This window comes from Salvelinus sp. IW2-2015, unplaced genomic scaffold (genome assembly GCF_002910315.2).
Source record: "Salvelinus sp. IW2-2015 unplaced genomic scaffold, ASM291031v2 Un_scaffold7379, whole genome shotgun sequence".
NCBI lineage: Eukaryota > Metazoa > Chordata > Actinopteri > Salmoniformes > Salmonidae > Salvelinus > Salvelinus sp. IW2-2015.
In genome coordinates, this window is record NW_019948639.1 from 1 (window position 1) to 14487 (window position 14487).

Genomic DNA, 14487 nt, shown 5'->3' on the forward strand with positions numbered 1-14487 from the left:
TGGGTGGCCCTGGGGAGAGACGGAAGGAGGACTGGTGTGGGCCCTGAGGGCGCGGAGAGAAAGTGCCTGGGACGAGGAGACTGGGTGGGCCCTGGGGAGAGACTGGAGGAGAACTGGGTGGGCCCTTGGGAGAGACTGGGAGGAGACTGGGTGGGCCCGTGGGGAGAGACGGAGGAATGACTGGGTTGGCCCTGGGGAGAGAACTGGAGGATGACTGGGTGGGCCCTGGGGAGAGAGACAGAGGGGGAGAGACGGAAGACTGGGTGGGCCCTGGAGAGAGACGGAGGAAGACTGGGTGGGCCCTGGAAGAGATGGACGAGTGAGAGACTGGGTGGGCACCTGGGGAGAGACGGAGATGACTGGGTGGCCTGGGACTGAGACGGGGGCCGAGAAGACGGAGGATGACTGGGTGGCCTGGGAGAGAGAGGAGGATGACTGGGTGGCCCTGGGGAGAGACGGAGAGATGACTGGGTGGGCCCTGCGGGAGAGACGGAGGATGACTGGGTGGGGCCCTGAGACGAGGAGGAGGAGGAACTGGTGTGCCCTGGGAGAGAGGAGAGTGTCCTGGACGGAGGATGACGGGTGGGCTGGACGGGAGGTGACGCCTCGAGGAGAGACGGAGGAGACTGCGGTGGGGCCCTGGGAGAGACGAGGTAGTGACTGGGTGGGCCCTGGGGAGAGACGGAGATGACTGGGTGGGCCCTGGGAGACGACGGGAGGATGACTGGGTGGGCCCTGGGAGAGACGGAGGAGGACTGGGTGGCCCTGGGAAAGACGGAGGATGCTGGGTGGCCCGGGGAGAGAGGAGGATGGATGGGTGGGCCCGGGAGAGAACGGAGGATGACTGGGTGGCCCTGGGAGAACGGAGATGACTGGTGGCTGGGACAGACAGGAGACTGTGGGCCCTGGGGAAGACGGAGGATGACTGGGTGGCCCTGGGAAGACGGAGGATTAACTGGGTGGCCCTGGAGAACGTGAGGATGACTGGGTGGGGCCTGAGAAGACGGGGAATGATCTTGGGTGGGCCCTGAGGAGAGACGAGGTGACTGGGTGGGCCTGGGGAGGGACGAGGAACTGGGGTGGCCTGGACTAGCGAGGAGGTGGGGCCCTGGGGAGAGACGTAGATTGACTGGGGGTTGAGATCAGACGATCGAACGGGCCTGAGAGGAACGGAGGAGACTGGGGCACTGGAGAAGAGTGAGTCCTGGATGGGGGAACTGGTGGACGGAAACTGTAGGCCCGGGAAGAGTCATTGTTAGGGACAACAACATGCCAGAGGATGAAACAGTGTCCGATGTTTCAAAACATTTAGTACGATGTGTCCTAAATGGAATAGGACCAGACGTTGTCGCTAACAGCACAGCATTGTGTTAAACCACAGACTGAGAATAAATGCATATTGATACGGACTTTAAGGATAGTTGTGATTATATGTATCTATGTGTATATCACATATACTGTATATCTCACACACACACACTGATTGGACAAACATTAAGAACACCTATTCTGTCATGACACAGACTGACCAGGTGAATTCCAGGTGAACCTATGATCCCTTATTGATGTCTCGTGTTATCCTCTTCAATCAGTGTAGATGAAGAACGGGAGGAGACGGGGTTTAAAGAAGGATTTTCAGCCTTGAGACAATTGAGACGTGGATTGCGAATGTTTTCAAGACAAAAAGATTTTAAGTGCCTTTTTTTAACGGATATGGTAGTAAGTGCCAGTTTGCCCCGTTTGTGTCAAACTGCAAAGCTGCTGTGTCCCGTGTGTATCAAGAAGGTCCACCATCCAAGGACATCCAGCTAATTTAACACAACTGTGGGGAAGCGTTGGAGTCACAATGGGCCAGCGTCCCTTGTGGAGTCAACATGGGGCCAGGCGTCCCTGTGGGAGTCAACATGGGGCAGCCGTCGCGTGGAGTCAACATGGGGCCAGCGTCCCGTGGGAGGTCAAATGGGGCCAGCGTCCTTTGGAACGTTTCAACACCTTGTGAAGTCCATGCCGCCGACGAATTGAGGCTTTTCTGAGCGGGAGGGGGGGGGGTGCAACTCAATATTACGGTGTTCCTAATGTTTAGTATAGTCGGTGTGTGTATATAACTTTGCATTGCAGTTATATCATTGGTCTCATCCTGTTTTAATCTGACTAAAAACATCCTCCCTGGATTCTGTTACTCTGTCCACTTTATCTTAGTCCCTGTTTTAATCTGACTAAAACATCCCCTGGATGCTGTTACCTGGTCCACTTATTCTTAGTCCCTGTTTAATCTGACTAAAAGCATCCTCCCTGGATGCTGTTACCTGTCCACTTTATTCTTAGTCCCTGGTTTTAATCTGACTAAAACATCCTCCCATGGATGCTGTTACCTGTCCACTTTATTCTTAGGTCCCTGTTTTAATCTGACAAACATCCTCCCTGGATGCTGTTACCTGTTCCACTTTATTCTAGTCCCTGTTTTAATCTGACTAAAACATCCTCCCTGATGCTGTTACCTGTCCACTTTATTCTTAGTCCCTGTTTTAAATCGGGACGTAATAACATCCTCCCCTGTGGATGCTGTTACCTGTCCACTTTATTCTTTCTGCCTGTTTTAATCTGACTAAAACATCCTCCCTGGATTGCTGTTACTGTCCACTTTATTCGTTCCCTTTTAATCTGACCTAACAACATTCCTCCCGGGATGCTACTGTCACTTTGATTCTTAGTCCCTGTTTTAATTTTTTCCCTGCTAATATATCAGTATTATAGGTGCACTGTCTGTATAAAAGACATGTCTTTCAATGCATCACGTAGTGCACATCATAAAAGTAGTGCACTACGTCATAGAAAGTTAGTGCCTACGTCATAAGTAGTGCACTACGTCATAAAGTAGTGGCACTACGTCATAAAGTAGTGCACTACGTCATAAAGTATATGCAGTTCTGTAATGTTATATCACTACTCTACAGTTCTGTCATGTTATATTCACTACATACTGTACTCTACAGTCATTTGAAAATGTCTTCTCTCAACGTATGCTTTCAATGATGACACTTGAATGATATGTTGACCATCTTTGGTTACTTATTGTTGATGTACATGAACTGGTACATCATAGTTAATGCACCTGGCTTTATAGATGGTATATATATTACCCTAAGCCCTGGTCCAGAGCTACTCTTTCTGTCTGTCGTTTGTCTAGCTCTGGTCCAGAGTGTTGTTACTCAGTCCCCTAGTAGAGGAACAGGCACTGGACCAGAGCTACTTTCTGTCTGTCCTTTGTCTAGCTCTGGTCCAGAGCTACTCTTCTGTCTGTCCTTTGTCTAGCTTGCGGTCCAGAAGCTACTTCTTCTGGTCTGTCCGTTTGTCTAGCTCTGGTCCAGTAGTTTGTTACTCAGTCCCCTAGCTAGAGGAACAGGCCCTGGACCAGAGTTACTCTTGTCTGTCTTTGTCTAGCTCTTGGTCCAGAGACTGACCCGTTTCTACACTCCATCTAGACTGACCCCCGTTCTACACTCCATCCAGACTGACCCCGTTTCTACACTGCAATCGAGGACTGACCCCGTTTCTCACTGCATCGAGACTGACCCCGTTTCTACACTCCATCAGACTGACGCCGTTTTACACTCCATCAGACTACCCCGTTTCTACACTCCATCAGACTACCCCGTTTCTTACATCCATCGAGCTGACCCCTGTTTCTACACTCCATCGAGACTGACCCCGTTTTCTACACTCCATCGAGACTTGGACCCCGTTTCTACACTCCATCGAGACTGACCCCGTTTCTACACTCCATCAGACTGACCCCTTTCTTACACTCCATCCAGACTGACCCGTTTCTACACTCATCCAGACTGACCCCGTTTCTACACTCCATCCAGACTGACCCCGTTTCTACACTGCATCGAGACTGACCCGTTTCTACACGCATCGAGACTGACCCCGTTCTACACTGCATCGAGACTGACCCCGTTTCTACACTCCATCGAGACTGACCCTGGTTTCTACAACTCCATCGAGGACTTGACCCGTTTCTACACTCCATCCAGACTGACCCCGTTTCTACACTCCATCAGACTGACCCCTTTTCTACACTCCATCCAGACTGGACCCCGTTTCTACACTCCATCGAGACTGACCCCGTTTCTACACTCCATCGAGACTGACCCCGTTTCTACACTGCCATCCAGACTGACCCGTTTCTACACTCCATCCAGACTGACCCCGTTTCTACAGCTCCATCCAGACTGACCCCGTTTCTACACTCCATCCAGACTGACCGTTTCTAATCCATCCAGGACTGACCCCGTTTCTACACTCATCGAGACTGACCCCGTTTCTACCACTGCATCGAGACTGACCCCGATCTCATGACGAGCTGACCTCTACCTCCATCGAGACTGACCCCGTTTCTACACTCCATCGAGACTGACCCGTTTCTACATTCCATCAGACGACCCCGTTTCTAACTATACTGTAATGTCCGTTTATTGTATGACTGTAGGCCACATCTCACCATGTGAATGTATCTTGGACATTTCCATAACATGATACTTTAGTCCACAGCTATATTCTTGGGATTCAGTTTCACATTTTCTACCTTGTAAATTTGTTATGAAATGCTAATAAATGCGTATAATGATTAGTACCCCCTTGTCTCTATTCCAAACTCTTTGTGCCTGCACAATCACCCGGCCTCAACCCTAATTTGATATGGTTTGGGGATGAGTTTGTACCGCAGAGTGAAGGAAAAGCAGCCAACAAGTATCAGCATATGTGGGAATCCTTTAAACTGTTGGGGAAGCCTTCCAGGTGAAGGGTTTGAGAGAATGCCAAGAGTGTGCAAAGCTGTCATCAAGGCAAAGGGTGGCTACTTTGAAGAATCTCAAATATTAAAATATATTTTCATTTAACACTTTTTTTTGGTTACTACATGTTCCATATGTGTTATTTCATAGTTTTGGATGTCTTCACTGTTATTCTACAATGTAGAAAATAGTAAAAATTATAGAAAACCCTTGAATGAGTAGATATGATATGTACCCGTATCTATTCCAAAATCTTTGGGTCTCAATTTTGCTTGATGATTAGGGAGGGAACTTAGTTTAAAATAGCCAAGGAGAAGGGGTACATTTTAAGAGACGGACATGTCTAAAGAAAACACTAATAAATGTCTAGTCAGTCAACGTTTGCTTAAATTGATTAATTCTGATTATTTATGAAATGTTAGACGTTTAGTCTCGGGGAGAGTTATTATTCTAAAGTGGAGACTTTCGCAGTCGTCGAAATGTCAGAGATTACTGTCGTGCAACTCCGTTATCGGTCCCGACCGTGGACAGGACCTGTCGAGTGAGGAGCGAACTGTTCGACCGACGGGTAAGGTTGGAATCAAACGAATACACGTATAGGACAAGCAGACGATACGTTTGTGGGTTATTTGTTTCTGGTATTAACGTTGACAAAATTCACTGTTGGTTATTTGATCAAATAAATGATTAGATTATTATACTTTGTTACACACTCATCAGCCGTCCTGTTTGAATCTAGACGTGTTCCTCAAACTCACAGGTTCCTTCCCGACCTGAGAAACAGAAACGGGTGTGTAAAGTCATATTGGACCATTTTGACCAACAGTACGGCCAAGAACTTGGTCCCCTATGGCCGTCTGCAAGGTATGTACGCGTTCACCTCATCTTATCCTGTTATACAGTCTATGCAGCTGTAACAGGGTTATATTGGTGATTCCCCTTGCCACTTTATTGTTAAGCCAATGGGTGTTTTGGTTTTAGTTTTGTCTTGCCGTCAGCTACTCAACATGGCATCTTATTGGCTGGTTTGCGTAGCTTACGAGGGGGGATGTTTCAGTTAGAATCGTCCCAGTGAACAAGCACCAAACCAGCGGGAAGTTGGTGGTTGCAAAGCCCTGTACGTCAAAAGTGATTTTTATACTCCCAAGTGATTTAAATGTGCAATTTATATCAATTTGTTTGTTAATGTTATTCGAACATCACACACAAGATGCAGCGTTTTTTGGTGAATATTTGTTGTGCATTTTGTTGTAGAGAATTCCAGCTAATACTAGCTAGCAACTTACTGGGGTGGGGGGGGGTTCGTATATTTTGTACAGTGCGTGAGTGCAGAGTTGGATGGGGAGCCGTGCATTGCATGACGTGCAATTTTGTGCTGTTTCTATCAGAATAAAGCTCCATGACTGGTGCTATATATTGGAGTTAGTGTCGATGATTGATTGTACACAACGCAAGAAGAGTACTGTCACACAGCATTACGTGCCAATAACAGTATTATAAATCGTTTTACTACCGTGAACTTAAATCTGATGTGAACTCTGTTGTAGTCTGTTTCCCAAATGGCACCGTATTCCCTATAGGTCCTGGTCTAAAGTTGTGCAGTGCATTCTGGAACTATTCAGACCTCATTGACTTCCCCCCCCACCCCCATTTTGTTATGTTACAGCCTTATTCTAAAATGTCTCATCAATCTACACACAATACCCAATAATGACAAAATAGGTTATTAAGAGTTTTGCAAATGTATAAAAAAAAAAAAAAAACTGTATTCAGACTCTTTACTCAGTATTTTGTTGAAGCACCTTTGGCAGCGATTACAGCCTCCAGTCTTCTTGTGTATGACACTACAAGCTTGGCACACCTGTATTTGGGGAGTTTCTCCCATTCTTCTCTGCAGATCCTCTCAAGCTCTGTCAGGTTGGATGGGGAGAGAGTCGCTGCACAGCTATTTTCAGGTCTCTCCAGAGATGTTCGATCGGGTTCAAGTCCGGGCTCTGGCTGTGCCACTCAAGGACATTCAGAGACTTGTCCGAAGCCACTCTTGCGTTGTCTTGGCTGTGTGCTCAGGGTTGTTGTCCTGTTAGAAGTGAACCTTCACCCCAGTCTGAGGTCCTGAGCGCCCTATAGCAGGTTTTCATCAATGATCTCTCTGTACTTTGCTCCGTTCATCTTTCCCTCGATCCTGACTAGTCTCCCAGTCCTGCCTCTGAAACATCCCCACAGCAATGATGCGCCACCACATGATTCACCGTAGGGATGGTGCCAGGTTTCCTCCAGGCGTGAACGCTTGGCTTTCAGGCAAAGAGTTCAATCTTGGTTTCATCAGACCAAGAGAATCTTGTTTCTCATGGTCTGAGAGTCTTTAGGTGGCTTTTGGTAAACTTCCAAGCAGGCCTGTCATGTGCTTTTTACTGAGGAATGGCTTCCGTCTGGCCACTCTACCAGAAAGGCCTGATTGGTGGATTGCTGCAGAGATGGTTGTCCTTCTGGAAGGTTCTCCCATCTCCACAGAGGATCTCTAGAGCTCTGTTAGAGTGACCATCGGGGTTCTTGGTCCACCTCCCTGACAAAGGGAAAGGTGTTTTGAACTCTGGGGGCTGGCAGTATGGGTGATGCTGCAACCTCCCCTCCTCCTGTCTCCTACAGGGCTTGTTGTTGAACCCTGGGGGCTGGCAGTTGGAGGGATGCTCAACCTCCTCTCTCCTGTCTCCTACAGGGCTGTGTTGTTGAACCCTGGGGCTGGCAGTATGGAGGGATGCTCACCTCCTCCCTCCTGTCTCCTACAGGGCTGTGTTGTTGAACCTGGGGGCTGGCAGTATGGAGTGATGCTCAACCTCCTCTCCTCCTGTCTCCTACAGGGCTGTTTGTTGAACCCTGGGGGCTGGCAGTATGGAGGGATGCTCAACCTCCTCTCCTCTGTCTCCTACAGGGCTGTGTGTTTTGAACCCTGGGGGCTGGCAGTATGGAGGGATGCTCAACCTCCTCTCTCCTGTCTCCTACAGGGCTGTGTTGTTGAACCCTGGGGCTGGCAGTATGGAGTGATGCTCAACCTCCCTCCTGTCCCTACAGGGCTGTGTTGTTGAACCCTGGGGGGCTGGCAGTATGGAGGGATGCTCAACCTCCTCTCCTCCTGTCTCCTTACAGGGCGGGTTGTTGAACGCCTGGGGGCTGGCAGTATGGAGGGATGCTCAACCTCGCTCTCCTCCTGTCTCCTACAGGGCGTGTTGTTGAACCCTGGGGGCTGGCAGTAAGGAGTGATGCTCAACCTCCTCTCCTCTCCTCCTGTCTCCTACAGGGCTGTGTGTTGAACCCTGGGGGCTGGCAGTATGGAGGGATGCTCAACCTCCCCTCCTCCCTGTCTCCTACAGGGCTGTGTTGTTTGAACCCTGGGGGCTGGCAGTATGGAGGGATGCTCAACCTCGCCCTCCTCCTGTCCTACAGGGCTGTGTTGTTGAACCCTGGGGCTGGCAGTATGGAGGGATGCTCAACCTCCCCTCCTGTCTCCTACAGGGCTGTGTTGTTGAACCCTGGGGGCTGCAGTATGGAGGGATGCTCAACCTCCTCTCCTCCCTGTCTCCTACAGGGCTGTGTTGTTGAAGCCTGGGGCTGGCAGTATGGAGGGATGCTCAACCTCCTCTCCTCCTGTCTCCTACAGGGCGTGTTGTTGAACCCTGGGGGCTGGCAGTATGGAGGGATGCTCAACCTCCCCTCCTGTCTCCTACAGGGCTGTGTTGTTGAACCCTGGGCTGGCAGTATGGAGTGATGCTCAACCTCCCCTCCTGTCTCCTACAGGGCTGTGTTGTTGAACCCTGGGGCTGGCAGTATGGAGGATGACTCAACCTCCCCTCCTGTTCTCTACAGGGCTGTGTTGTTTGAACCCTGGGGGCTGGCAGTATGGAGGGATGCTCAACCTCCTCTCCTCCTGTCTCCTACAGGGCTTGTGTTGTTGAACCCTGGGGGCTGGCAGTATGGAGGGATGCTCAACCTCCCCTCCTCCTGTCTCCTACAGGGCTGTGTTGTTGAACCCTGGGGGCTGGCAGTATGGAGGGATGCTCAACCTCCCCTCCTGTCTCCTACAGGGCTGTGTTGTTGAACCCTGGGGGCTGGCGGTATGGAGGGATGCTCAACCTCCCCTCCTCCTGTCTCCTACAGGGCTGTGTTGTTGAACCCTGGGGGCTGGCAAGTATGGAGGGATGCTCAACCTCCCCTCCTCCTGTCTCCTACAGGGCTGTGTTGTTGAAACCCTGGGGGCTGGCAAGTATGGAGGGATGCTCAACCTCCCCTCCTGTCTCCTACAGGGCTGTGTTGTTGAACCTGGGGGCTGGCAGTATGAGCGGGCATGCTCAATCTCCTCTCCTCCTGTCTCCTTACAGGCGTGTTGTTGAACCCTGGGGGCTGGCAGTATGGAGGGATGCTCAACCTCCTCTCCTGCTGTCTCCTACAGGGCTGTGTTGTTGAAACCCTGGGGGCTGGCAGTATGGAGGGATGCTCAACCTCCCTCCTGTCTCCTACAGGGCTGTTGTTGTTAACCCTGGGGGCTGGCAGTATGGAGTGGATGCTCAACCCTCACCCTCCTGTCTCCTACAGGGCTGTGGTTGGTTGAAACCCTGGGGGCTGGCAGTATGGAGGGATGCTCAACCTCCCCCTCCTGTCTCCTACAGGCTGTGTTGTTGAACCCTGGGGGCTGGCAGTATGGAGGATGCTCAACCTCCTTCTCCTCCTGTCTCCTACAGGGCTGTGTTGTTGAACCCTGGGGCTGGCAGTATGGAGGGATGCTCAACCTCCCCCCTCCTCCTGTCTCCTACAGGGCTGTGTTGTTTGAACCCTGGGGGCTGGCAGTATGGAGGGATGCTCAACCTCCCTCCTCCTGTCTCCTACAGGGCTGTGTTGTTGAACCCTGGGCTGGCAGTATGGAGGGATGCTCAATCCCCCTCCTGTCTCCTACAGGGCTGTGTTGTTGAACCCTGGGGGTGGCAGTATGGAGGGATGCTCAACCTCCCTCCTGTCTCCTACAGGGCTGTGTTGTTGAACCCTGGGGGCTGCAGTATGGAGGGATGCTCAACCTCCCCTCCGTCTCCTACAGCTGTGTTGTTGAACCCTGGGGGCTGGCAGTATGGAGGGATGCTCAACCTCCTCTCCTCCTGTCTCCTACAGGGCTGTTGTGTGAACCCTGGGGCTGGCAGTATGGAGGGATGCTCAACCTCCTCTCCTCCCTGTTCCTACAGGGCTGTGTTGTTGAACCCTGGGGCTGGCAGTAATGGAGGAGATGCTCAAACCTCCCCTCCTGTCTCCTACAGGGCTGTGTTGTTAACCCTGGGGGCTGGCAGTATGGGGGATGCTCAACCTCCTCTCTCCTGTCTCCTACAGGGCTGTGTTGTGAACCCTGGGGGCTGGCAGTATGGAGGGATGCTCAACCTCCCTCCTCCTGTCTCCTACAGGGCTGTGTTGTTGACCCTGGGGGCTGGCAGTATGGAGGGATGCTCAAACCTCCTCTCCTCCTGTCTCCTACAGGGCTGTGTTGTGAACCTGGGGGCTGCGCAGTATGGAGTGATGCTCAACCCTCCCTCCTGTCTCCTACAGGGCTGTGTTGTTGAACCCTGGGGGCTGGCAGTATGGAGTGATTGCTCAACCTCCTCTCCTCCTGTCTCCTACAGGGCTGTGTTGTTGAACCCTGGGGGCTGGCAGTAATGGAGGGATGCTCAAACTCCCCTCTCCTGTCTCCTACAGGGCTGTGTTGTTGAACCCTGGGGGCTGGCAGTATGAGGGATGCTCAAACCTCCCTCTCCTCTGTCTCCTACAGGGCTGTGTTTGTTGACCTGGGCTGGCAGTATGGAGGGATGCTCAACCTCCTCTCCTCCTGTTCTCTACAGGCTGTGTTGTGAACCCTGGGGGCTGGCAGTATGGAGTGATGCTCAACCTCCTCTCCTCCTGTCTCCTACAGGGCTGTGTTGTTGAACCCTGGGGGCTGGCAGTATGGAGGATGCTCAACCTCCTCCCCTCCTGTCTCCTACAGGGCTGTGTTGTTGAACCCTGGGGGCTGGCAGTATGGAGGGATGCTCAACCTCCTCTCCTCCTGTCTCCTACGGGCTGTGTTGTTGAACCCTGGGGCTGCAGTATGGAGTGATGCTCAACCTCCTCTCCTCCTGTCTCCTACAGGGCTGTGTTGTTGAAACCCTGGGGGCTGCAGTATGGAGGGATGGCTCAACCTCCGCTCCTTCCTGTCTCCATACAGGGGCTGTGCTTGTTGAACCCTGGGGCTGGCAGTATGGAGGGAATGCTCAACCTCCTCCTCCTGTCTCCTACAGGGCTGTGTTGTTGAACCCGCGGGCTGGGCAGTATGGCAGGTGTATGCTCAATCTCCTCTCCTCCTGTCTCCACAGGGCTGGTGGTTTTTGAAAAAACCCTGGGGCTGGCAGTATGGAGGGATGCTCAACCTCCTCTCCTCCTGGTCTCCTACAGGGCGTGTTGCTTGAACCCTGGGGGCTGCAGTATTGGAGGATGCTTCAACCTCTCCTCCTGTCTCCTACAGGGCTGTGTTGTTGAACCCTGGGGGCTGGCAGTTATGGGCAGTTGATGCCAACCTCCTCTCCTGTCTGCCTACAGGGCTGTGTTGTTGAACCCTGGGGGCTGCAGTCATGGAGGATGCTTCAACCTCCCCTCCTGTCTCCTACAGGTCTTGTGTTGTTGAACCCTGGGGGCTGGCAGTATGGAGGGATGCTCAACCTCCTCTCCTCCTGTCCCTACAGGGACTGTGTTGTTGAACCCTGGGGCTGGCAGTATGGAGGGATGCTCAACCTCCCCCTCCTTCTGTCTTCCTACAGGCTGTGTTGTTGAACCCTGGGGGCGGCAGTATGGAGGATGCTCACCTTCCCCTCCTCCTCTCCTACAGTGGTTTGTTGAACCCTGGGGGCTGGCAGTATGGAGGGATGCTCAACCCTCCCTCCTGCTCTCCTACAGGGCTGTGTTGATTGAAACCCTGGGGGCTGGCAGTATGGAGGGATGCTCAAACCTCCCCTCCTTGTCTCCTACAGGGCGTGTGTTGTTGAACCCTGGGGGCTGGCAGTATGGAGTGATGCTCAACCTCCCTCCGTCCGTCTCCTAACAGTGGCTTGTTGTTGACCCTCTGGGGGCTGGCAGTTATGGGGGATTGCTCAATACCTCCCTCCTGTCTCCTACAGGCTGTGTTGTTGATACCCTGGGGGCTGGCAGTATGGAGGGGATGCTCACCTCCTCTCCCCTGTCTCCTACAGGGGCTGTGTTGTTGAACCCTGGGGGCTGGCAGATTGGAGGATGCTTCAACCCCTCCTCCTGTTCTCCTACAGGGCTGTGTTGTTGAACCCTGGGGGCTGGCAGTATGGGAGGATGCTCAACCTCTCTCCTCCTGTCTCCTACAGGGCGTGTGTTTTGAACCCTGGGGCTCGGCTATGAGGAGGGAATTGCTCAAAACCTCCCTTCCTCCGGTCTCTACAGGGCTGTGTTTTGAAACCCTGGGGGCTGGCAGTATGGAGGATGCTCAAACCTCCTCTCCTCCTGTCTTCCTTACAGGCTGTGTTGGTTGAACCCTGGGGGATGGCAGTTATGGAGTGATGCTCAACCTCCCTTCCTCCTGTTCCTACAGGGCTGTGTTGTTGAACCCTTGGCGGGCTGCAGTATTGGAGTGGATGCCAACCTCCTCTCCTCCTGTCTCCTACAGGGCTGTGTTGTTGAACCCTGGGGGCGGGCAGTATGAGGAATGCCTCAAACCTCCCTCTCCTTTCCTGTCTCCTACAGGGGCTGTGTTGTTGAACCCTGGGGGCTGGCAGTATGGAGGGATGCTCAATACCTCGTCCTTCCTGTCTCCTACAGGGCTGTGTTGGTGAACCCCTGGGGCTGGGCAGTATGGAGGGATGCTCAACCTTCCTCTCCTCCTGTCTCCTTACAGGGCTGTGTTGTTGAACCCTGGGGCTGGCAGTATGGAGTGATGCTCAACCTCCCCTCCTCCTGTCTCCTTACAGGCTGTGTTTGTTAACCCTGGGCTGGCAGTATGGAGGGATGCTCAACCTCCCCTCCGTTCTCCTACAGGGCTGTGTTGTTGAACCCTGCGGGGCTGGCAGTAGGAAGTGATGCTCAACTCCTCTCCTCCTGTCTCCTACAGGGCTTGTTGTTGAACCCTGGGGGCTGGCAGTATGGAGTGATGCATCAACCTCCTCTCCTCCTGTCTCCTACAGGGCTTGTGTTGTTGAAACCCTGGGGGGGGTGGGGGGGGCCCCAAGTTGTAATGGGAAGGGGGGATGGGGCGCCTTTTTTTTTTTCAAAAACCTCCCTTCCCTTTTTTTTTTTCCTTTCCTGGGTCTTTTCCTTAACCCAAAAAGGGGGGGGGGCGTGTTTGGGGGTTTGAAACCCCTGGGGGCTGGCAGTAGGAGATGCTCAACGCTTACTGATGTGTCAGACGTCAAACGACGTCTCCAAGGCAAGGCTTCATCAGACTAACTACCCCACACAGACCTGCCTCTTCAGTCTCCTCTTCCCCCAGCCTCCCCCTACCTCCCTCCCCCAGCCTCCCCCTTACTCTGCTCCCACCACCTCACCCTACCTCTGCCACCGCAGCACTAGCTCCATTCCTCACCCCTCCCCTCCTCTCCCTCCCTCCCTGCATGTTTTCATCCACCCCTCCAGTGCGTTTACCCCGTTCCTCCTCTCCCTCCCTCCTGCAGTGTTTCATCCACCTCTCCCCCAGTGCTTACCCCGTCCTCCTCACCGCCGGGCCAGTTGAACCCTACTACCTGCTGAAGCGGCTGCCTCCTGCCGTCCTTAGCCCTGGGTGGAGGAGGGACAGGTCCTGGATCTCGTCTGCTCCTGGAGGGAAGGCCTTGGCTATTACTACAGACTGCTGACCCAGGTCAGGAGTGAGCAGTACACTGTTAGGGGTTAGGGTGTAGGGTGTAGAGGTTAGGGTTGTAGGTGTAGGTTAGGTGTAGGGGTTAGGTGTAGGGGGTGGAAGGAGGGGAACCGGGTCCTGATCTCTGCTCTGCTCCTGGAGGGAGGCCTTGGCTATTACTACGACTGCTGGACCAGGTCAGGACGTGAGCAGTACACTGTTAGGGGTTAGGTTAGGGGTTTAGGGTTGGGGTTAGGTGTAGGTGGAGGGGGGACAGGGTCCTGGATCTCTGCTCTGCTTCCTGGAGGGAAGCCTTGGTATACTACAGACTGCGACCCAGGTCAGACGTGAAGCAGTACCACTGTTAGGGTAGGGTGTACGGGTTAGGTTGTAGGGGTGGGAGGACAGGTCCTGTATCTCTGCTCTGCTCCTGAGGGAAGCCTTGGCTATATACTACAGACTGCTGACCCAGGTCAGACGCAGTACACTGTAGGTTGTAGGGTAGGGTGTAGGGCTAAGGGGTTAGTGTAAGGGTGAGGGGTAGGGCTAAGGGTTAGGGTGTAGGGGTTAGGGTGTAGGGGCTAGGGTGAGGGGTAAGGACTTGCTAACCCCAATCCTGTTAGATTTAATGAAACTAACTCATTTAATCTGCTTTTCCTGCCCCCCCCTCTTGGCTGGTTAACACCGTTATATGACTATTGCATAGTCGTCTTTCTGCCGTTGTTTTCCAGTCTGTTGTGTTGTAATGAAATGACCCACACCGACGTGATTGGCTGGCCAAAAACCCTGAATCCTTCATCCCCCAATCGCTTGAGCAGCACTGTCACGTGTCCA

General features: G+C 52.8%; 1 protein-coding gene and 2 long non-coding RNA genes across 6 annotated transcripts; 1 reads left to right on the top strand and 2 right to left on the bottom strand.

The window, feature by feature from the left end:
• Positions 1–5: 5 nt before the first annotated feature.
• On the bottom strand, positions 6–367 carry LOC139027086 (uncharacterized). The gene is made up of 4 exons (XR_011479120.1): positions 340–367; positions 261–302; positions 82–113; positions 6–31 (listed from the first exon to the last, which is right to left on the bottom strand). It is a non-coding gene; the product is annotated as an uncharacterized lncRNA (long non-coding RNA).
• Positions 368–3451: 3084 nt separating this feature from the next.
• Positions 3452–4427, bottom strand: LOC139027088 (uncharacterized). Of its 4 annotated transcripts, none has more exons than XR_011479121.1 (7): positions 4378–4427; positions 4095–4167; positions 4017–4038; positions 3930–3985; positions 3733–3795; positions 3623–3647; positions 3452–3541 (listed from the first exon to the last, which is right to left on the bottom strand). It is a non-coding gene; the product is annotated as an uncharacterized lncRNA (long non-coding RNA). The 4 variants fall into 4 exon arrangements; XR_011479124.1 differs by having other exon boundaries at positions 4095–4195; positions 4378–4418; XR_011479123.1 differs by lacking the exon at positions 4378–4427 and adding an exon at positions 4305–4334.
• An 848-nt stretch (positions 4428–5275) lies between these two features.
• On the top strand, positions 5276–14480 carry LOC139027087 (tRNA (cytosine(34)-C(5))-methyltransferase, mitochondrial-like; the record flags this gene model as incomplete). Its single annotated transcript, XM_070442266.1, is given in 7 exon segments — positions 5276–5293; positions 5536–5660; positions 12119–12171; positions 13210–13245; positions 13452–13674; positions 14385–14401; positions 14404–14480. Coding segments are annotated over 7 exon segments (549 nt in total), but the record flags the coding sequence as incomplete, so codon positions are not given.
• Positions 14481–14487: the final 7 nt, after the last annotated feature.